The sequence below is a fragment of the Lycorma delicatula genome, chromosome 2 (assembly GCF_047948215.1).
Source record: "Lycorma delicatula isolate Av1 chromosome 2, ASM4794821v1, whole genome shotgun sequence".
Classification (NCBI taxonomy): Eukaryota; Metazoa; Arthropoda; class Insecta; order Hemiptera; family Fulgoridae; genus Lycorma; species Lycorma delicatula.
Genome location: NC_134456.1, coordinates 50,056,439 through 50,082,506, shown reverse-complemented (window position 1 = coordinate 50,082,506; position 26,068 = coordinate 50,056,439). Strand labels below are relative to the sequence as shown.

The 26,068-nt window shown below is 31.8% G+C and overlaps 1 protein-coding gene across 1 annotated transcript in view; it reads right to left on the bottom strand.

Annotated features, from left to right (window-relative positions):
* The window catches only part of Pde9 (phosphodiesterase 9), a 503,564-nt gene that overhangs the window by 87,661 nt on the left and 389,835 nt on the right, over positions 1-26,068 (bottom strand). Inside the window, exon 6 of the mRNA XM_075357846.1 lies at positions 15,711-15,863. Coding sequence (XP_075213961.1) covers positions 15,711-15,863 — 153 coding nt within the window. The remainder of the gene's footprint in view (positions 1-15,710; positions 15,864-26,068) is intronic.

Genomic DNA, 26,068 nt, shown 5'->3' with positions numbered 1-26,068 from the left:
TTCAATATATTTTAAATATAAATGCTATAAATTTTTTTTGAATTTATTTATTTTCTTCAAAAACAACATGCTGTTTCTCGATTATAAATTCTTAACGACAAAATCATCCAGCGTTCTCCCAAGTATCATTTCATGATTATTACTCAGAAGAGAATTTTGTCAAAATATGAGCAAACATAGTCATTAATTTTTCCTAGTCGTTTCTATTTTTATTTGGTGAATTTTTGTCTCTAAACGTTTTCTAAAAACGCAATTTTTTAAACATTTTCTAAACGCAATATCAAAAAGCAAATCACAAAAACGTCATTAATAATTCTGTTTGCTTTATTTTTCTATCTGCGAAATCTTGCACTAAAAAGCATTTTCAGCGAATAAATAGGAAAAAGTCAACTCAAAATGAAATTAAACTTCTATTCACCATTTTAATATGGCTTTTCGTAGAAAAGTTATTTGAACCGAAAAAATCTGTAAAAAATTAGTATTTAATGTACATCCTGTGCTATTAAACAAAACGTTTCATTTAGCAGACGGAAAGTCTTGCTATTTAAAAGAAAAAGTTGGTATAGAAGTATAAACCTTTGTCTCAATAAATTTGTAATTTAACTTTGTATATTAATATCTTAAAAAGCTTTTGAGTGAAAAAATACAAAAGAAATTTTTTTTCTTCAATATATTGCTAAGGTTCCCTGTAATATTGTAAAATAAGAAAAATCTAAGATTTAGAGTTAAGATAAATTTTTCAAATTTTGTTAAAAAGTATCAGTTTATCAGCTACGTAAAAATGTTTTGAAATAAGAGTATTTTGAATAATATATACATAATATAGTATATATTATATATACAGGTTCAAATAAATGTACCGTATTTATTGGTCTTACATAAATTGCAGTACTCCATACAACAAAAATCGAAATACCGTAACGTTTCAACTAAATAACCGTAATAGACAACGTAAATTTATAGAAAAAGGGTAGTGTATCCTACCATAAAATAGTACGGTGTTCTAATAAGGTAAATGTATCGAGTGTTTAGAGTGATTCCGGGTAAATTGAAGGATATAAAATAAAGATAAAAAGAAAAAACGCCTGGGTGTTTAATAAAGAATTGATAATATTTTCAGGCAGGATAGAAACATACCGATCACAGTGATACATATTTAATGTTCAATCACAAATTAAAACCCATACGTGAGAACAATTTTAACTCTTTGTTACTATTTTCTTTTATAATTAGGTATATTTGTTCTGAATCTTTCATGGGATTTATTTATTTCAACAATTAAACTAAAATAAACATACATACGTCTTAAAACATTACACTCCTTTTTGAGCAATCGTGTTAAAATGAACATAAGATCAAATTTCAATGATGTTGATCGAATTAAAAAAAAGACAATTATTTAAATTAAAAAAGGAATTATTTTTATTTTATTCAGACATTAACTGAATAATTACATTAAACATTAGCTGACGTCCAATCATAGTCAAAAATTCCTTGCTCAACCAGAACTCAAATCTAGAACCGTACAGAGATCGACAGTTTATTATGAAAGAAGAAAATCACGTAATTTCGAAGATTAATCTCAAATATTTTAATCGGAAGATGTTTCTAGGGACTTCAAAATTACTATAGTACATTAACTCTTTTTATTTAGATTGATTTGTGCCAATTGTCACTGGTACGTAAAAATATAATCTAATAACCAGTAATTAGAATTAAAAAGTAATTAATTTAATATTCTTAAGTTAAATCGAGCCACATCTTTTAATTTGTTTGCATGATGTTCTTTTATCTTTTTTTCTTTTTAAATATTCATAAAATACACATAATGTAGCGAATGTAGTGTAATGATTATGTAATTCAGTGAAAATTGGGAAATCTTGGCCAATCATTTTAATGAATTTACTGAACTGTGGAGAACCAAAAAAAAATTTACAAAAATTGAGCCCATAAAAAAATTCCCGGATTCAAAACCCACAAGGTTTAAAACCAAAAAGAGCCCTGGCCCGGACAAGATTCCCGCGGCTGTGATCAAGGGGCTGGTTCAGAAGGCTCCCTGGGAGATGCTCGAGATTGCCAGCCACGGCATGGAGAACGGAGACTTCCCCGACTGCTGGAAGGAGGCCAGAGTGGTATTCCTACCTAAAGGCACCTCTTCGGAGGAGGACATAACCTATAGACCCCTGAGCCTCCTTAACATGATGGGGAAGCTAGTAGAAAAGATGCTGGCTGGCCGCATCATCAGAGAACTAGAAGAGGGAGCTGGAATCAGTCCTAACCAGTACGGGTTTATGCGGGGACGATCCACCGTGCAGACCATCTGCCGAATTTCGGGATGGGCCGACGAGGTGAATAGAGGCACTTGGCGAACTAGGAGAATTCCACTGATGCTGTCGCTAGACATAAAAAACGCGGTCGGAGCTATTGGCTGGGGCCACATTAATGACGCAATTGCGGCTAGGGGCCTCAGCCCGTACCTGCGTAGACAAATTGAATGTTACTTGTCCAACAGAGGATGTCTGGTAGAAGCACAGGAAGAAACAGTACATTTTCAAATGCACGGTGGAGTTCCGCAGGGCTCTGTTCTGGGGCCGTTGTTGTGGCTGGTGATTATAAATGAGCTCCTTCAGAAGGAGTTTCCTGTCGGCGTCCAGGTCCTGGCTTATGCAGATGACCTTGCAGTCCTCGTAGAGGGAAGGACGGTCTTGGAGGTTCGGGAGAGGATGTATGCGGCCATCGACACTATACAGGAGTGGTTGAGGTCCAGGGGTCTGCAACTGTCTACGGAAAAATGCCGGTGTATTATTGCCTTTACGCCTAGAAGAGTGCTAGAACCGTTCAATATTTCCATCAACGGTCATGATATAGAAGAAGCGAATAACATCAAGTACTTAGGAGTTATCCTCCAGAAAAAACGGTAGATACACCGAGCACATAGTCAATGTATGCAACAAGGCAGAAAGGATGAAAAAAGTCTAAACATCATTATGTCATCGCAGAATGCCCCTCGGGCCTCAAAGCGCCGTTTACTGGCGACCACCGTCGTGTCTTCGCTTATGTATGCCGTTCCGGCCTGGTGGCGCTCTATCGCCATCAGGCGCAACAAGGAGAGACTAGCGAAGACGCACAGGTGTGTGCTCCTAGGTGTTGTGTCCACATACAGGACAGTGTCCTATGCCGCCCTGTGCGTGTTATCGGGTGCCCCTCCTATTGACCTAATCGCAAAAACGAGGGTGGAGAGGGCACAAGGCAAGCCAGAACAAGAGGTCAGGGATGCTGTTTATAATATCTGGCAGGAAAGATGGTCGCAGGAAGCTGTGGGTCGATGGACAAGAACCCTCATCCCCAACATCAAGCCATGGTTGTCGAGAAGATTTGGTGAGGTTGATCATCACCTATCGCAGTTTTTTACAGGACATGGTTCCTTCAATAACTACCTGCACAAAATAGGCAAGAGAGAAGAGCCGATTTGCAACTACTGCAACGAGATAGATGATGCTGAGCACACCTTTTTTGAGCGCAATAGGTGGGACACACTTAGACATAGTAAGGCACTCACAGGTATAACTCCAGAGACAACAATAAAATACATGCTATGAAGCGAGTCAAACTGGAATAATTTTGCTAGTTTTGTTAGACAAGTCGTTGTACAGAAATACTCCGATGAGAGAAGACAAGGTGTTGGCTAGAATAGGACTGGGTGGACAGCCTTGCTGGTGAGGTCCAACATGCTGCGGTGTGTTGGCACTGATGAGCCACCAAGGACTCCACGGTTAACAGTCAGGTAACAGCACACTGAATACCAAAGGGACCCGGCGCCGCGTCACGGCGCACTGGGTTTGGCGTGGTGGCCAAAAGGGCAATATTAATAAAGAACTCTCAAAAAGAGCTAACCGGTAGGCCGACCTCCCATGCCGGTATATAGCCGGTTGGTTGGGAGGCCTATTTGAGTTTAAAGACACTCTCCTGGGCGGCGTAATACCAACAAGTCCCAGGGAAGCTGAGAGAAAAAAAAGATTCCTTTTTTGGATATTTTAAAACTATAATACCATGAAAATACACTGAAAAAATACAACTTAAATTGAAAGCTTTCAATAAATATATTTATACAGTGAGTTGTATAAAAATTGAATTATATATGGATTTAGACTGAAGAACAAATCTTTATATGATTTTCGGCCAACTAATATTTATAACATTCTCGTTTGTGATTTATCAAAATGAATTCTTGTCTGAATGGTTGTCAGTCTTTGGGTCAGATAAAATGTATTGCTTTTAATGAATATAGTGTATTTTTATCAACATTAAGGGACGGTACCTAAATTATCGGTCAAAAATTGCTGTGTTCCAAATGGCAAGTTTTATTCTCACCTTATGATTGGTTAAAGAACAAGGATTATGAATAGGTGGAATTTGCCTTATCTGGTTCGGTATAAGAATGGCTTTAACAGCCATCCTAAAACCAGGCAAATACGGAACTGATGCTTCTCACTACTGACCAGTGTCGCTACTCAGCAAGACCTAAAAGCTAATAGAAGAAAGGCTTATTCTAAATCGCATTCAAGAGGTCATAATTCAAAACATCCCCGCCGACCAGAATGGCATAAGGAAGCATCGAAGCTGCTGCGACCAAGTCTCAACATTGACAACTTTAGTGGAGGCTGGATTTCAGCCACGTCTAAAATCGGCTGCAGTTTTTGTGGATTTTATGGCAGCTTATGACGTTGTGTGGAGGCAGGAATTGATGTCGAAGTTTTTTGAAGTCATACCATGTCAAAGGCTGACGTTTTTAGTGAGCAACATGTTCTCTGACTAGCGCTTTAAAGTGTCTCTGAACGAATGGACTAGAAGATGAAGGACTCTGAATAATGGCCTACCTCAGGATCAGTTCTGGCCCCCAAAATGTTTAACCTGTACATCCATGACATGCCAGGCACGGACTCCATGAAAATCCAGTATGCGGACGAGCTAGCGTTGGTCATCCAGAGTAAGGATCTTATGTACTGTTGGAGTGTGCTGACAAGTGATCTGACGAAATTGAATGATTAATTCTAAAAATGGAGACTTCAGCCTAACCTAAATAAGACTAAGGTTACTACATTCCATCTAAATAATAAAGAAGCCCCAAGGAGCTACATGTGACTTTCGACAGAATCGAAGTACTCCATAATTACAATCCAATATATCTGGGAATCATTCTGGATCAGTCTTTCACATTTAAACAACAATGCATCAGGTTATCTAAGAAAATCTATTTCGCAAGATTGCCGGATACAGTTAAGGTGCGGACGCCAGTACTCTACACTCTGCTGCACTCGCTTTAGTGTATTCAGGCAGGTGAATATTTTGCTCCTATGTGGGAAAACAGCGCTCACACAACAAAGATTGATGTGCACCTCAATGAAGCCATGAGGATTATTACTAGAACTGTTAGATCTACTCCCATACAGTGGTGCCTTTCCATATTAATGTTGTTCCGCTAGATCTGAGGAGGAAAGCAGCTAAGGTATACTTGCTCAAGAGGATCGCTTCTCATAAGAACTCCCTTGTACGATGCCCTAAAAGATCTATCAATAACTTGGCTGAGGTCACGAAAACCGCCCTGGGCTGACTTAGAAAGTATCAATTCAGTTGACGTGGCCTCTAAATGGCGACAAAGCTGGAATGAACGTCCACCCAAATTGCTCACTTGGTTTAAAATCCAACAAAGAAGGTTGAGGAATTCCAACTATCGCGCCAAACCTGGTCGAGGCTGAATCGCATTAGGACGGGTCAAGAGAGGTGAAGTTACACCTTGAAGAGATAGGGTTCCCCCATCTGCTGACTGCGGCTATGGAGCGGAGGAACAGACAAAATAGGACATATTGTTACAGAGTGCCCACTTCGAGCGTTTGACGGTGACCTTGGAGCCCTACTTCAAGTCACTACGAGTGCTCTGACTGGTTGTCAGATTAGCACATTTCCATATGATTGTGGATACTTTCGTTTACCTGAAAAACCGTACGATATATATATCTTATTCGGTCTCTATTACAGTTCTGATTGGTGGGAATTAGTCACATTTTGATTTATCAATAGTTTTCGTAATTTTGATTGGTTAGGAGAATACGATATTCTAATTGGTTAGTTATTGAAGTAATCCTTGAGGGTGGGGAAACTTAAGTATTATATCTGCAATACGCAAGGATATATATGTACTGTCATTGATTTATTTTTATCAGAATTGGTATGGGAGGACTAGAATGGGGTCTGTGTCATGTAACATTGTTTTTACGGACGTTAAGTGACTTAGAAAGACCCAGTGATTAATATATTTTCTCAAAATTTTACTATTATATAAATCGATGAATACTGGTACCTTAAACGTTTATTGATTCTTAGATAAGCCTCTGCCATTAAAAATTTTGTTGAATATTTATAAAATTTTTACGCATCTATTTTTAAGACACATTTTAAAATATACATGTATTTGAAAAGTAAAATAACGTATCGTGAAACGTTACCTGTTTTGAAATTTTAAAAGGATTGAATATTTTCTGTGAGATTTCATAGATTTTAAAAAATTTTATAGAACATATATCTGAATTTTACTTTCAGAACATACCGTCCAATTCGTTACGTCATTTGTTTTTGAATATAAAAATCATAATATTTGCAACGTGAATTGTGGTTTTGAAGTAAAAATATATGATATAGTGTTACTGCATTTACAATGATGTCCACGTGTGTTAAATAGAAAAATAATAATTTTATTCAGTATTAAGTTATAAGGAAAAAAGTATATATGTACTTGTCTTTAAATGCATCCTAGTATCTTGCTTTAATTCTTCTGCGACGTCACTACAACTAGTAAATCGCTTCAAAGAAAACCATTCTGATGCGTTTTCCTAGCACATATTTCAGATGTCTTGTATAATTAAGATTAAATTCGGTACGTTATTTATTTTGAATATAAATTTCTAAAAACCAATTTTTAGATTTTTTTTAAACTCGACGTTGAAATAAGTGTAGACAGGTATCGGTACTGAATAAATCTTTATTAGATTTGGTAATACTGTGATGGTATTTTATGTTTGTACCGACCAAACTGTTGCTTTGAAGAAATTACAATACACTTCTACTTTTTATAGATTGAACGGACTTTAATTTTTATTAATCTTCTCACTCGCATGAGTTTAATGAAAACAAGGTAGTCTAGGGGGTTAGACGGGAGGACGAGGTCGAGTGGGCTGACCGGCTAAACATCTCCTGACCGCGACGGGAAACTTGCTGCGTTTCCCTTCGCCGTAAATAATCATAAATCGCGGGTGAAGAAGCAATGGAAATGATAATATAAATATCAGATTGTTTTTAATGTATTTAGAATTACCTTCGTGATTATTTTATTAGTAAAAAACCTTCTTCTATTTATTAATACGTAAATGATCAGTAGTTGAGGAATGAAGTTTAAAAAATTGATGGAGTAATGTATTTTGATGTGGGAATGGAAGAAAGGAAGGAAAGGAAAAAAACATGAACAAATGAAATATAATAGATATATTTACGTAATAGTTTTCCTTTCCATTTTAGACTTCTGTTCAGCCGCTAACTGTTTTATTTTGTCTTTCATGTTTGCTTTGTATTGCAGTTATAAATGTTAAATTGTTATTTTGATACGTTATATATTTAATTTCTTCTACTGATTTATTTTAGTTTTAGAATTTTTATATTTTTAATAAATTGTTAACTTGATTAGTCAGTCAGCCAACTATTTATTAATCCGTTTAATTAGGATTTAATGAAAATTTAAATAAAATATTCTTGATTAAATAATTTTTATTTATAAATGAATAAGTAAATAAGTTTGCTATTAAAAAAATATTGTGGTGAAACCACATTGATAGAAAATCTAACTGTGATTTGAATGAATTCTACAAAAATAGATGAATAAATAAAATAAATAAGATGTACATCTCTTTTCAGATTTTCCCTTTTATTAAAAGTTCTTAAGCATTTTCTAAGTCCAAAAATTGTTATATCAAAGTTCATTTTCTATATCAAAGAAAATCAGTTTCAATTATCTTAAATAATCTGTTTTTATTAATTTTCATAAAAATCAATTGATTAAATGATGTTCAAATATATTAAAAATCGATAATCTTAATATTCGTGTTTTCAAGGCTTTTACTTATGTGATATTATTTTTAATTGTTTAATCATTATTTAAGTAAAATATTGTTATGGAATAATAGTGCATATTTTTTAAAAAACCGCTTTACTGGCAGTTATTTTGATACCGAATAATAGCTGACTAATTTCTTACAATTTTTCTATTGGCTACTTGGTCTAATTACGTAAATGAAATGAATTTGTTCATATTCATAGGAATCGATGCAACAGTTCTGATATCGAAAACATACATACTGTCGATATAAAATATCCTCCACCTTGTTTAGTCGGATAAAACTAAGTTTCCAGGAATGCTAATTCGACTTTTATCAATGTAGTGGTTTGTATGAAATCGATAATTTAAGCTGTGGAATTAAAATTCACTTAGCAAAATATCTGTTATTCCCAACTCAGAGGTGACATCATTAACAACGCGTTAAGCGATTTCCCGGTCCGTTAGCAACTAAATTCGTATGAAATATGTTTTTAAAAATTAACACTCATTAAATGATTCTGGTTGAAAATAAAATAAAGGAATTAAAACTAAGAGTTTTGATAACTAATAACAGATTAAGACACAGAGTATCGGATTAATAAACCATCAACTTCATAAGTTAATTCCTTGCATCACTGATTCTGTGTAAATTATTAATGAAAAAATAAAAGATAAACTATGATTAAAAAAAGCGTGGAACAATTTTCGTTGTTATTTCGTTTCTACTTAGGGAAAGGAAATTAATTTTTTATTTTCATCTTTATATCGGCACATCAAACCGCTTTTATTTGTTATATCTGATGATTGCAAACTGCCTAAGTTATATTGTCTACCTTCGTCTGTTACGAAACTATTCATTTATTCTATATATCTACATATATATATAGATATATATACGCTACTCGTAGTATTTCAAACGTTTATAATTAACTTAATACAGACTTTACTCAATAAAACTATTTTAGATTTTTCTAGTAAAACTAGTAAAATCTAAAATAGTTACTAGTTTTTAACTAGTTTTACTAGTAATTTTACTAGTTTTGTCCAATCTCCTATGACATCTTCCGTAGGAACTGAAAACAGAATTAATAAAAAAAAAAATATCAAAATGTCAGTATGACGGAATCCAGAGTAAAATATCATACGAGATATGATAAACTAGATGGGAAATATGTGTAAAACAATTATCATGCGTTAAGTGCATGTTAATCTTCAATATATACCTTAAATATTGAAAGCTAGAGAAAGAATGTGTGCGAGAGAGAGAGAGAGAGAGAGAGGGTTTGAGAGAGAAAAGAGGAAAGGAAGGGTTACAGTATTTTTTTTGTCTTTTATTATAGTAATTTGGTATGAAACATAAACAACTGAGGTAAAAGAGACACCTGTCCACAGTGGCTTCGTTTTAGATTAGAGTTCGCGCTACACCGTCAGTTTTTTGGTAAGCAGGCAACAGATGTCATTTTGGTATCTGAATTTTAATCAGCGTTTTAATGGGTTTGATATGATAAGATATTTGTCTTCCTGAAGGAAGCAAACCACTTTATTCCTTCCTTTAACAATTTATCCGGGTAGAACACCTTATTTTGCTTGAGAATGGATAAGCCAATTTCGGATACGTCGTAAGTCTCTACGTATGTCATTACAACCATTACGGTTATGGCATCTAATCAAGAAGATATGAGTATAAGTAGTTTTTATACGTCCTACACTTTTCTGAAAATATTGAAGAAAAAAAATCAGCTCATATTGTTAAGGTAATAAAAGAGAAACCCAATACCCTAAATAATTTTCAGTAACAGCCTTAGCCGTGTTAATCAAACAATCAATGCTCCTGGATTAACACGGCTCTGAATCCCCTAAATATTAAGTAAATCGAAAATTTTACTAATAGATGAGTTCTGTTCATTTATAACATGTGCTGTAGTATTCTGTAAGACTATTCGGTCGTTGTTAAGAATTAAATTAATACATAAGTAAAAATATCGCGATATTTTTACGCACTAAAAGCTGGGAAAACGTTTAGAATATGTTGAGTAAAATACAAAAAAAAACATTCTTGGTCAGTCCTCAAGCTTTATATACCCGCAAAATTGTTCAAACTATCTTTCATCCAAAAAGCTGATATCTGTGGTTAGTACCTTGCAGCACCTTTTTCTTCCACAAGCCGGAAGTTTTTCTTCTTGTAATTTTTCAGCAACTTCATGTATTCCATTAAAAGTATTTTGTAGATAAAGACAAATATGTAGGAAGTATTCAGCCTTACACATAATTATTGTATTCTTTTCATCACATGGAGTAACTGTACGGTTAATTTCATTATTCTCATGTACTTTACAGTTGTCACTGGCACAAGGAAGTGTGAAGGAGGTACTACAAAAAGAACTAAATATATTCTGTTTTATTGTGAGACTACAAAAATATATCTATACAAATACACTGCTGGCTCTACTAAATAGGATGGAATCATATAATCTGTGTAAACTATCTGAAAAAAAATGGATTTTGCTATAATTCTGAAAACATTTACCAATGATTCAAAATTAAATTTGTGCAGACTAAATAAAAATTAAAGAAGTACTTTTAAAACATGTCTACTTAATTAAAAAAAAAATCCCTTTTGGCACGCCGGAAGGTGGAGGTAGATTTCACCGGTGCTAAGTAGGGGATAAAACAGATTTCCACTTTAAAGTTAAGAAAAACTTCAAATTTACTCAATATGACAATGATTGCATGTGAAAAAAAGTTTTACATGTTTATCATACAAGCCTCGTCTTACAATTCCAGCAATATTTTGGTCATCCCTTGGTGTCAGGGTTGGTAGCAACAAAACTTGCTTCAGACAAAAGTTTTAGGTAATGTTTACAGGACTAACAAGCACTTTAAACCGATTCTACACCGTACCTATTAAGGGAGGTATGATTTTTTGTCTTCGAAATCCCATTTTTTCCACCCGCTAGGCCAATAGATGGTGATATCAAACAACATACTTAGATAAGTTTTAGGCCCTTATCCAAAGAATAGTAGGAACTTTAAACGAATTCGATATTTTACTTACTGAGAAAAGAAGTGATGCGATATTTGGTTTTTTCGAAAAACCCTCCTCCATTTCAACCCCCATGATCCGATTTTGCCCAATAACGAACTCAACCGAGATTTTGGACCGTTATATGTTATGTGTCAATTTGAAAGTGATTGGCGCAGAATTACGGCAGTTATCGTGTCCACAAGAAAGTTAAATATATTTATATATATAAACTTTTGACGTGACGGTGATTTTGGGGTCTGGGGGATGTGAAACACGAAGATAAGTAGAAATTTTTTGGAACTCGAATCATGATACCCATTACAATAGGTAGCTTTCTAAAGAAATCTATCTAAATAAGCAGTTAAATAATTTTTCGATTTTTAATCGAGATCAGAAGATAGTAAACTTACAAGTTATTTTTATTTAGTTACCTTTATTAACATAGGTTATGATGAAAATTACTGATTACATATATATCTATATATACGCGTGCGCACACTCACACACACTTACACAAGCATTACAAACAAATAAACATTCGCATTTGTACTTCTTCAATATATTTATCCACCCTCTTCTCGGCATGATTTTTTAATCCTTACTGTTATAATGGAACGGCAAAGGGTACACGGGATCAATAAATTGTTATAGAATGCCAACAAAACGATATAAAAAAATGGATATGTGACTTTGCCTCTGTAAATGGAAATGAAACATTTTTTTGACAACAATAATTAGAAATAATATATTTGTAAAACGTCAGACCAGGTCAGTGGAAAGAAAAAAAGTACATTGAGAGGAAAGGTTGATGAATGGTATGTAAAACCATCAACAGAATATAAAATAATAATTATAAAAACCGCTGTGTTTGTCTGACCACACGCACACACACACACACACACACACACACACACACACACACACACACACACACACACACACACACACACACACACACACACACACACACACACACACACACACACACACTCACACACACACACACACACATATACAGAGGCTAAATACAACTGTAACTTATTTTCTCTGATCTGTCAAATTATATTTAACAGTAAATTTCTGACAGAAAACTAAAACTCCGAGAATGAACTGTCAATAATATAACAATGAATTAATCTCGTTCAGTGTAGCTTTAGAGACAGAAGCTATTAAATATGAGTTTAAAACGAAAATATATGATCACAGTTCACTTCTGTACGCTCAAGAACGATACCCGGAAATATGACAATTTTATTAATAATTACGGTGCACGTAATCGTGAAATATTTAACTTAATCTCCTTAAAAAAATTAGATTATTTATATCTTAACCACCAAATATCACAAAATGATATATTTTTAGTAGGACAAATAACAGTCGACGGCTAGTAAGAGAAATGACAAAACGTGATAAAAAGTTTTATAATATTCGAATATGAAACGTATAAAGATTGTGTCTCTATAAGACTTTTTCAGAACGAAATACAAAGTTATGTTATGTAAGTACTGCTAGTTATGTTATGTGAGTTATGGAAGTAAAAAGTTATAATTTTAGCAATGCTAAATACAAATGCATAATCGAGTTTTACAAATCCCATCAAGACACAAAAGTAAAGACGTTAACTATAACATTAAATATAACAAACATAAAGTGAAATGAGTTATTTGACCATTAAAGAAGTATTTCTTACTATTTCAAGTAGGTTCTATAAAACAGCAATGCCAACGGTGTGTCTATTGATGAAAAAGTCTCAAAATCGACTCCATAAATATTCTCTGGAAGCACAATAACCATCTGTTTAAAAAGGATTCGTTAATGTCATTTACAGTTTCACAATTACTTAAATTCCTTTGTAAAAATATTTTTAAAAAATAATTCCAAATCTCTTTTAAACTGTAACGATTCGCATTCAAAATAAGTAGAAAATGTACTTAAGATATATCAGAAGCCTTTCTTAGTTAATTATTTTGACACCAAGCTCTAAATATTTCAAAGACTAAGAGTTAATAAGAAGATTAAAATTAATAACCAATCTCATGGGGGTCTGGTGGAACGTATCTTAGTTAAATGTATACTAATACATGCGTTACGATTTTGGAGACGGTAAAAGGTGTATGTATATGATGTTTGAGGACACGTTCGGGTGACTCTTTAAATTCTGGACAAAATTCAATTCGATATCTGGTGTGTACAAAATCATTGATGAATAATATGCTTCCCTTATTTTGAGTAAAACTTTCATTATCTTCTACACCTTTTCAAAAAGAGAATGCTAGTGAGACTTGAAAATATAGTTTTATTGAATTGGTTTGTTTGGTGCCATGATTACGTCGTGAGTATTTTCGTTTTTCTTCATTCATCTGTCTTCGTTGATTTCTTTCAAACTGGTTATTTAGGTTCTTTGGGTGTCAGTTAGGACCCTGCTAGACCGACTTTGAGTACATCTGAACGTATGTAAATAGTGGATTCTTGGAGTGCAATGCTCCAAGAATCCACATTTTGAAGTGGATAATTTAAGAATTAATCTTAAATTAATAGGAACCTAATATCGAATAGCGTAAGTGTAAAATACAGTATATAAATGCATAAGAATACAATTAACACTGTTTATAAAAATTTTCTTAAATTAGTGAACAAAATATGTTTTAAAAGTTAGAATTATTGTATAAAGATTTATAAATTATTATTAAAGAATAACTGAATAAAAAAAATCCAACATTTAAAAAAAATCACTTGCCTCAAGTCGATTCCAGCTAAATAAAATTCTAAAACTGAATAAGAATAAATTAGTTTTTTCAAATTACTTCACTCTTTAGCCGTTAAAATCACTGAAGAATAATGACACAAAAAATAACTACATAGAACATGTAGAAAATTTGACTACATCAACGTTTGCCGAATGAAGAACCTGAGAGGAATATGAGTCATTGGTAACCCCCTTTCAATATTCTTGTCACTGTGACAACGCTCCCCCCCCCCCCCTAATCACTGGGACAGAGGAGTAAGCTGGCCTACACGTATATTCGAAAAAACAGTTTTTGCAATATTTGAACACCTTGAAAATAGAAAGGATCTCGAAAAAAAATACATTAATTTTTTCAAATATTGAATATAAGGGTACTACTGACTGTTTTTAGCCTTTAATTACTAGTGAAAACCTAATAATTTAACGCACGCGGTAATCTAAGGGTATCATTATTTATTTCCATTTAGTTCAAGTAAGTTAAATTTTATGTGAAACGAAATAAACCTCATTGATACTTCTTATAATATCAGCCGCATTCGAATCCATTCGGTTGATACGATAAAATTAAAACGATTAATGTAACTGTTTAGGATGAAATATAAACACAAAAATATATTTAATTTCATCGGTATACTGATTCTACCGACAACATGAAATAACCAAGAAGTGATCGGTAGCTATGAAGTAGTTATGTGCAACCAAACTGTACCACAGCATTTTTTTTTATTAGGACTTAATTTTTTTAAAGGAATATGCCATAAAGTAAAAAGAAAAGGAAAACATGATTATGCTCTGTTTATAAATATTTATATTCAAAGTTCGATGTGATAGCAAAAATGTCTAGAAAAAAAACAGTAACATTTTACACATGTACAAAGTTTGTAATACACTTCAAAAAACTGTAAAGAGTGAGAAAATTTACAAGACATAAAAAACTTATCAGCATTTGAGAAGCAGTATTAATTGACACACTAATGTAGTGATAGAAACAAAAAGAGAGAATGAGAAAAATTTGTGATCAATAACAATAAGCAGAGAGTGATTGATTTATTACCCGATAAGCCTTCTTTTATTTCGTAAAAAAATTATTATAATGTACTTTATCCACAGTAAATTGGTAGTGACCTATCTTCAACGCATTTTAGAAGTCACACGGTTTATGTTGTATTAATGTCCCTGAATGAGAGTAGCGATCTTATATTTTTACTACGGTAACGACTTAATAGGTATTAGCTTTCTTTCCACCTCTGTTACGTTCAACATGCAATCGTTAATAAATTATTTTTATACAATTTTAAAGTTGCTATACGTTATATCTTAAACAACTACCACTTTTATTTATAAAATCTGTATTATCTATGCATCAAAATTCCAAAGAATTTATTCAGTAAACAAGGTATAAAAAAACTAACGGAAAGTTTGTTTGGAAATCCAGATATTTGGTTCAGGGAGTTTATAACAACATAGGTTTACGAGAAAATTAGAAAGATAATTAAGTTATTTTTGAAGAAGACATTACTTGAAAGCAGATAAGCGAAGAGAATAGAAAAGATAGAAGAATAAGAACAATTGAAGCTAACTGAAATGTAACATTAAAAAAGGATGTTAAATATTAACTAGGTGGATTGATGTAAAGACATGTAGATGTCTCAGGATGAATTAAAGAAAAACGTTGATGGTACAGTTACATCTAAAAAAATAGTAATTATTTAAAGACTAAAAAATTCTCAGAAAACAATAAAAAACGCAATGAATCAGTAGTCACAAATGATAATAAAAACTACTAAATTACTGACCGTTACAAGAGTCGTCTCCAGACACTTCCAACCGGTAAGGTGTCAACGGGGTGTTGGCGGCCAACGGGTGATCCAAATTTACGGCCCGACCCTGGTGATCATACAAGGACAGAACCGCTTCCGAATTGGCACTCGCAACCTGCCTTAATAATTCTGAAACAACAAAAAAGCAACACATATATAAAAACTCTGTATTATTTGAGATACTTGAGGCTTTTTTAAATATGAATTTAACAAATATTGTTAAAATATGAACGCTATTATTTTTCATTCAAATATTGTACATAAGACAAATTAAATAAGTCGAGGATTTAGAGAAAGATTTCTATCAATATATCATTTTTAATAGTTTGACGGGGAAAACCGAACTTGTGAAAAATTTGTTCTTAAATAATTTGTCATGTTTCCGTGGGTGGGGTTAGACCGCTAAACAACTTGATGAATACAACTTAAATTGGTACTCGCTATCAGAGTAACAATCTGCTCTAGTCAATTTTATCGTCCAAGCTCAAAAGTTTAGATAGCAAACCGATATGAGTGGTAATGTCTTGGCCTTTCATTCGTAAGGTCGAATCCCGGTAGACCATGTTATTTCTCATTCGCTAAAAAATTCCCATTCCGTACTTATATGGACAAGCTTGAAGCCTAGTGCAATGAAATAATCATCTTAAAAAATATACATAATAACAATAGCAATTACAGCAATCCTATCTATTTTTCTCTTAAAAAAAGATTCCTTTAACTTGATTAATCTTTCAATAATTATTATAATATTTGTAAAAATTATTTGATGTTCTACCTGAGGAAATTTAGTGGGCTTCAACCCTCAAATAAACATACAATACTTTTTAATTTAAAGCAGTCAAAATATAGTTTCACATATCTTATCAAAAGAGGATAGTGATATTTTCTCTCGTAAATGGCATTTAGAAAAAACGATTATTTAAAAGCTAAATTTTGTCCAATATGTTTTTCAAAAACTAAGAATTTTTCGTGTTAACATTATCAAATTCCATCAACTCGCCGCGTTTACTGTTCCACTACTACCCATCTTACATTCATATGAATGTAAATTCGGTTAAGTTAGAGTAGTCAAAAAAGGTCTTTTTTTTAGTTTTGAACATTTTTATTGAATAATAAGAGTAATGAAACAAAGTAGCATGGATTAATAGAAAATAAACTACGGGGAAAAAAATAAGAGAATCCTCGATTTTACTTATTTTATTGATGAATTGATTTGTAACATATTCCGGAAGACATTTGTAATTAGTACAGCTTTCTCGATCGGGGTCCACAGATAGTTGTGTTTCTTATTTATATAATGAGCTTATTTGTAGATATCCATGGGTTACCGGGGTATATTAATAGAAATCAACAAACAACTGAGAGATGGCAGAAGACAGTACCAATGAATATTATAATATATAAGTGGTTTAGCCGAATTTTGAAATATCAACTCCCCCTCTGCACAGGAAGGCTAGCGCTGTCTGCGTCACTACGACAGACATTGTCATTATGAAGCGAGTTATTATGACTCAAAAGGAACGGCTAGGTGTAACTTAACTAGTAGAGCTACATATTTTTAATGAACTAGGATAATAAGTAATTCCCTTATAATACAAAATAAATAAATAAATTACATTGCAGAATGTAAAATGTTTATTCTATTACAAGAGAATAATTTCCATAAATAATTTGAATTACAATGAAGTATTTTATTTGTATATCCTTATTTTTTAATTTTTCAAAATAATGACAATGCGTATTTATTCTGTTGTTAAATACATATATATATATATATTTCCAGTCTTCATTTCATCATGCTCTGCACTAATCGTTTAATTTCAACATATTTACATCCTAGATCCTCAATATGATTTTACTATTCAAAAAAACTTCAATTTTTATTTTTCAGTAAAAAAGCTATTGTAGATTTGCTTTAATGTGGTGATTAATTAGCCTTGATGTTATTTTCCTTTTAAGGTTTCTTTCAATTTTCGTAAGTAAATAACTTCTGAACCCTTGCGTTTAGCATCATACGAATTGTGTTACCCTTAAAGAAAGAATCATGTAGAATATAGCCTCTTTTTCGAAATTACAACTTTTTTTTACTTTTTAAATGGAGTGAGATATAAACTAACAAGAAGATAAAATAGCTTTAAATAGTTAGCCCACAAAATGTTTTTATTTTTTATCCGATCACATGGCGAAAGCCATAGGAATTCATTTGTTTCTCTCTGGTATAATGAATTCAACAAAATGACATAATTTTCAGTTTAAAAATTTTCTCTTTTTTTAATAAGCCTATTACGTAATTAATCAAAAGAGATTTTATTTTAAATATTATAATTTCTAATCCCCTTTCTTCATATAAGCCATAATCCAGTCTTTATAATCCACCTTTAAACCACTTTTTCTTTACAAATATTTTTTTAGTAATTCCATTAACAATCATTCATCAAAGAAGATGTAGCGAATCACCGTTATGTTGCCTTTTATAAGCCTTTTGCCTCGTACATCTACGGCGGTTATCCTAAATTTTTTCGTTTACTATGACACAGTTCTATGCTTATAAAAGTTAAATCTGTTATTTTTTCGTGCCGTTACATTGATAAAAAAGTAAAATTTAAATTGATTATATATTTATCTCGGTAAAATCATCTATTACTCAGTAAAGATTAAAGTAATTAAAAAAAAAAATTATATAATCAATTTGCAGCCGCTCAGTAAATTTACAATGTATCTGATTTTTTTTTTCATCATTTGTTTATAGTCACATCAACGATAATACTCATTAGCGACTTAAAGAAAACTTAATGATCAAAATAATTAGACGATACCAAACATTGGATAATAAACTGAAATATGAATAACAAATATTGGAACATCACTACTAAACAATATTCACTGCGTGCAAAGTATCCCGTAAGGGATCTCATGTAAGAAAAACGATAAATTAAGTCCTTCATTCCACTACCAAGAGAAACCGCAACAATTATTTGATGAATTTTTTCCGGTTGAGTAAACCTTCACATCTGAACCCAGGTTTAATTGTCGTCGAATTAACCCGAACATTGGGCAGTCTATGAGTAAGTGGTTTACGGACCATTTTACATTGTACGCCTCACAGTTCTGCGGAGGAGAGCCAAATACATGGGAATAAGTTAGCTTTGTGTGCCCAATCCTCAGCCGAGTTAGGATTATTTGGTCTCTTCTGTTACTTGGGATATAAGGTTTCTCGCAGACGTCCTCCCTGAATCCATGTAAGACCGTGGGAGGACTAGGCAGCCAGAACGTATTCCATTGCATACGTAGTATGACACGGATTGTTTTCATGAACTCGCTCTCACATGTTAATTCTAATCGGAGGCCATTTGTTGACGCTCTCTTGGCAGCCTCATCAGCCAGTTCGTTCCCGAGGACGCTGGAATGCTCCGAAGCCCATACGAATACCACTGTCTTGTTTACATTTGAGGGGGTGTCATAGATTATTTGAGCGATGGGTTCAGATTGTCCGCAGCTCAAGCTCTCAATTACACTCATAGAGTCAGTTATTATCAGGAAGCGGTCGCACTACGGGTCTCAATAACTCTCAAGACAGAGTAAATTGCGTAGGACTCGCAAAAGAACACAGAGAATAGGCACTAAGCTTATATATTATCTCGTTATCAGGGAGAATTATTGAACAGTCACACCCTTCGGCTGAGACAGACCCGTCTGTATAGATGTGTGTGTAACCATTCTATTTCTTAGTCATCTCGCTAAGTTGGTCGCTAACAGATCGGTAATGTGGATTCCGTTTTTGGAAACCTGAATTTTTTGGATTACCATTCAACTGCGTTAAAAAAAAATTGTAGTTCATTACAAATATATACGAATGGATAGTATAAAGAACATCAAATAAGTTTTGCACGTTAGTAATTACGATTATTGTTTTTTTTTTTATTATTATTATTATTTTATAAATCATTACTTTTTAAAAAATGCCTACATATTAATTCTATATAATTCAGGTTTAAATCAATTTACAAACTCTAAAAACATAAAATTTGAAATAAATAATTAAATTTAAAAATCAAAATGAGGAATCGTAGTATATTTTATATAGAGTAATAATAATCATTATATTATAAAAAAATAACCTAAGGTGACAACTGAACTAAAACACTAAGTGCCAACCTATTCGAATAGAAGAAACACGATGCTCACTCACCAACCTGCCAATATGATAAAAATTACTTTTACTTAGAGTGTTATTAATATCTTTGTTTGTATTTTCATAAGCTAAATAGAATATGAATATAACTGAATTAAAAATATATAATGCATATCAGCAAGTATATTAATCTATTTAAAATATTTTTATACGAACTTCTGTTGAACATAACGCAAATAGTCTACCTTACGACAAAAAATTCTTTTTGAATGTTTTAATTTATTACCATTCTATGACAAGATTCCGTATTTTAGATAAGAATATACTAAACTGTAATATAATTTATCAAGATTTAATGTTTATCAATAACGAAAGACTTATAAAAGAAATAAATATTCATACTTTCGAATACACATAATCAATGTGATCTTTTTCACGGAAAAAGTTTTATCAAAAATTACCTTAAGAGATTTATGAAATGTCAGTTTTCTCAAACTTGATAATTCAATGAAAAATCTCTCTCATTATCAGTGTTGCCATATTTTGTTGAAAAATTCATAAAAGAAGTTTTAAAATGATTTATTTCTTATTCCTTACGAGACGTACGTATAATTTAAAATTTCACTAAATCCGGGAACTACCGTAATTTATTAGTTCAAAGTGGATCTTAACTTAGTAATTTATCGCCAGGATACGTAATTATATTCAAGTTCGACATTTTAATTTGGTAATGTCGTTTAATTATTATCAAGAAAGAAAACGACCAAGAATGGAAATTTCACGTATTGCATAATATTTTCTTTTGGTAAAACGAATTAAGTCCATATACCCTTTTTAATATTATTCAATTTAGGGAGAAAAATAATAATAGAAACCCATAAGTTGACCACTCTTTTGTTTGAATAAATTATATATCACTAAGTAGAAAGAACTTGTAAAAGAAAGCAGCCAGTGGAATTAACATAACCTTCTCAAACAGATTACCCCGCTTTCAATTTTAATGAAAAATAAAGGATTTAATGACCTTGGTGAACAACAATTAGTTTTCAACGATTTGAAAACACAGCACTTGGAAGAGAAGAATTTATTAGCATTTACAAGAGGATCAAGTAATTCAAATTTCCAAATCCTTAGTAATTTACCTGAAATTTTAGCTAAGTACTTGATAGTTTGTAATTAAAATTATTATTAATGAAAATAAGAAGACTAATCTTAGTTATATTATTTAAGGTAATAGTTTAAAATATACATTAAATTTTCACAAATTAATAGTATCTACGGTAACTTTTATCAGAACAACTCAAAAATATGTTTCTTTTAATATTTCTTTCCACTTTTTTCACATTATCATATTTAGATAACAGGTTTTCAACTTTTCGTCTTTAATTTTGAAAAGGATTTTTCTAATTCATTTAATACATAGTTTTTAATCCAATAAAGTTTTAGAATTTTGTATTTTTATATGTTATAACAAATGATAATGTAATGAATTCAGCTTAAGATTACCAAAAACCATAGTTAAGCTTTTATCTTTATTCTGTTACTAATAGAAAAGGACATACGAAATATTAAAATAACAACCACAAAAAAAATTCTTTAATCTGTTCACAAATCCGCATTCTAGTTTTCAACTACTTCACTAAAAAAAAAAAAAAAAAAAAAAAACATTCATTAGTTCCATAATCAGATATAAATATTTTCAATAAAAATGTTACCATTTTCAGTAATTGAAACAAGATTATAGACTTTTCCAGAAGTAATACTAATTCTGACTGGTTTATTTTCATAAAAATATTTCAAGGTGTTGTTGTTATAAATTTGTAAGATTAACAGTGTTTTACACCAACAATATCATTTAAAAGTCAGGGATAAATAATATGCAACAGAGAGTTCATTATCGGTTATCGGTTCATTAAATTGATTAAGATTATTAAAAAATAAGACCACAGTTTATTTTAATTGTATCAGTATTAAATTTATTTACATTAGTATGATTATAACTGTCTTATGTAAACTACTGCAGTAATTAATATTATGCTAAAGAAATTTTTTATGGATTTCAGATGTTTTTTTAAATTCCTTTACATTTACCCTACACCAATACAATGATTGATTCATAGTGTTTTACCTCTTATCTTAATACATACAAGATGAATTAATATAAAACCGGCAAACACTGACATACATAGAAACATTAATACAAAGCTTATTCTCATTCATTCCAAGACCGTTCATTAATTAGAACTCGAATTCTACTGGATAGCAAAACATAAATAAGAGTACGACCGATATTATCTGTACCATCCCAGCCACTCGGTCCATTTGTAGGACATTCAAAGTTCACTTTAATCAATTCCAGTACCTACACCGTTCATGAAAAGGCCTCTCTGGCCAAGCAATCTTTAATATCAGATTCACTAACATTAGTAGAATTTATGAGACGAGTAATCATACCAAACTGACATGTTATCCATGCCCTACACTGATTTTTAATTGTTGAAGAACAGATTTTTATAATTCAAAATAAGAACAAAGCTAATACTGAGAAAAGAGTTAATTTCTTCATCTTGAATTGTACAGACGATTCTTTGACCTACATAAGATTCAGGATAGAATTTAGCGTAATATAACATATTTGAAAATTAAATTAAACATGTGAAAGAAATGTATTTGGTTAAAATTGAAATAAAATCTGCAACACCAACCGGCAGCACCATCAATTTCTCGTGAGCTCCTGCTAGTCTAAACATCTAGGAATAAGTTATTCAGAATTGTTTTAAGCTGCAAGCTGTTTTATTTTAAAAATATATATAGACATTTAGTTTTTTCTTTGCTATTAAGAAAAAAAAACTTTTAATTCATAATCATGAATACAGCGGTACTGAATAGTAGCGTGATTCCATGTTTTAAGTATAGTCGAAGTTCAAGACCGTTTTCTATATGCTAACCTTTTTAAGAGAAAATATTATTTTTTTTTACTTTCTTTAAATATAACCATACTTAATTCATTATCTGAATAATCATATTCATTCGTTTTCTCCTTTTGAAACATTGAGTGTAAGAATTTTGTTTTTGAGATAATTAATTCACTATATAAGCTCAACGCTTGAAAGTAGAAATGGTAATGAAACTCTGGAGTGTATGAAATATCAACCTAACTATGATTCAAAACCGGGCCTTTCGGTGAAAGGTTGTAACGCTACCACTCTACCACGGATATCAGCATTTATAGCTACATTATTTAGAAGCTAAAGTAATGTCTGAAAGGACTTTAAAATAATTTATTGCTTTGTATTTTAGCTTTCAATCAACTGAAAAAGTTACGATTGTGAAAGTTTTATTTTGAGGAATTAAACAGATTTTATTCGGTTAAGTTCGTCAACAAATATAATATATTATTACGTTTAAATAATCCGTGAAACTAATAAAAACTTTGTTTCTGTGGGACCACCGTTAGGTATTGCTTCAGAGGATCAGATAAATGATGAATGACAATGTTTGTAGCGTGTGAAAATGCCACGTCTGAGGGGGATTCGAACTCGGGACCTCCTGATGAAAGACCGAGACGCTACAACTCGCACGGGTGTTTCTGTCAATTTAAGAAATAAAAAAATTAGCATTATTTGATCAATTTAATATTTTTCTCTCTATTAGCATTATTTTTTTTAGCATTTTTTTTTTGTTAGTTAATCGTGTGAGAGTTATTGTGCCTTAATATTTATTATTCGGTCAGTCAGTTTAACCGTTATTTTAACGTTTTGGGGATGATTTCTTTTAAAAGGATTTCTTAATTACTTTGAACAACCTAAGTGGCAGCTTACTGAAAATTTTCAATATTCTAGGATACTTGGTTGGAAGATACTGTTAAGAATTATTGAATAAACAAAAATTAATTATGAATTTATCGATTTATAAAAATACGAGTACATTGGGGAAATTAAGAATAATATTTTAACGGATTACATTTTAAAATTTGTTTTTGTAGGGAGTGAATTTTTTATTCGTAAAATGATTATACTTTAATTAATTTAATAGCAATTCCATCGCTTAAAAAATTCTGTATACGTTTGCTTAATATTTTGCTTTAAAACGACAGTAAATTAATTTTAAAATAAAAAAATAAAAATTCTTTCCTACCACAAAAAAGTTGGCGTTATGTATTTTTAAACGACGTAAAATAAGTAGTAATTCTTAATTAGCCCGTGTGAAATTTTTATACATGCTCTTTCTTTATTCTTTACAGATGTAAAAATTTTGATGATTCTTACTTTCCCGTCTAGATAGCGCTATAGCTATAGAAGAGAAAGTATTGTATACTGTCCAATTTGGGCATATGCGGTTTTCACCGGATCTTGACGTTTTGACACCTGAGAAACCAAAAAAATCCAAAAACCAGGTGGAAATTTTCCGGATGTTAATGTTCGTATGCTTGTGTGTTCGGTGTTGGCCTCTAAATCACCTTATATTTCCAGAAATACTAGACCAAATTTGACCAAACTAGGTCAGATTACTTCCACATGTGAGGGATTGATGCCATTAAATTTTCAATTTAAAATGTCAAGGGGGTGAGACTGTAGAGCAAGATCAACCTTAGTATCTCGAGATTTCCTAATTAAGGTCATATTTTTCTTAGGTACATTTATTAACAATTAAAAAAATAAAAATATTTGCAAAGACAATTTTTGCAAACTCGCACCTTACCCCCAAAAAATTGCACTTGTCTTTATGTGTGATATCACAATGAGAGGTAGAAATAAAAAGATGGATAATATTTAAAGTGTAAAAAAGTAACTGGCTGTGGCTGGAACTCGAACTGGATCGCCTGGGTAACTCGGTAACTTGTGCGTTAAGCCTCGCGGCTACTGCATGTATTCCAAATGTACAAGTTAAATTTGTTCTATGTAAGTTGTGAAATTATATTAGTTTAGTTAGTGCGACCGTCGACATCAGTAGCGCCAAACCCGCGCAAATTAAATACAGTATGCGCGCGCACTTTAGTTAGAATCACTGAATTAAACAAACGAAAAAATATTATATTTAAATAAAACTATAAATATTTTTAATTAAGTTTTGTGCGTAAGCTATGCATCAGAAACAGCCGTAGGACTTTCCCGTCACGCGGCTGACAGCCGCGTGACGGGAAAGTCCTACTTGTATGAGTTAGTCCTACATTCGTATATGAAAGTCCTACAACTGTATTGGCAGATTTTTATTTTATTTTATAGAGAGTGTTTCTCTTTTCTTTTGGATACTCTAGCAACTTTATCCACATAACTTACGAGGAAGATTTTTTAAAAAGAAAGCCAGCATTGTTTACATAGACGATTGAAATAATTTCTCATTATGTCGTCATCATTGCTTATTATTTGGATTTTTACTGAGTAATGATACACACTATGATATCAAAGTGCACTTTTTTTACAAAATAAAAAATGATTAATAGGAAACTTGGAATAAAAAAATAATTTATATTCCCTCATTGCAGAGAGCCTTAGCTCCTACGTCTCGCGCTCAGTAGCAAATTTTAACGGGGTCTCTGAATGAATTCCTTTTGTTTTTGATATCAAGACCCAGGTTTCTTGTGAATAGGATTTTTCAAATCGGTAGAGCTCTTTTTAAATCGATTAATATTTTTAACAAAAAATCAAATAAAATAAACTTAAAAAAATAATAAAACCGACTTCAAAAAAAGTAAAATTAATTCTTAATTACTTTTTAAATTTCGTTTTTTTGAAGTCAAATACTAAACCAACCAAGCTCAACAAGGGTTGTTTTTTATTGGGTTTAATATGGCCGTGACTTCTATAAGTCGAAATTTATGAAGAATTCTAACAAATAAATAATATATGTATATATTATTAATATGCGGTTGTTTGTTACTTAAGACGTTTTCATTTTTTTACATATTACATAGTATGTTATTTAATGAAAGATATTTTATCTGCTACGTTTATCAGATTATTAGAGCGCCATGCGCTGAATTACAACCTGACCTAATAGACTCGAAATTAGGATATCTTTATACCAAAATTACATTTATATTCCGTAGAAGATGAATAATTTTTTTTAATATTATTATATTACTTAGTTATCTTTAATTTAAAAGTATTTTATTATATTTCTCTAAATAAGGTATTACAAGGATGAGAATAATTTTTAACTTAGCGAAACGAGTAGAAAGTAAACGTTTTAATCATTTTAC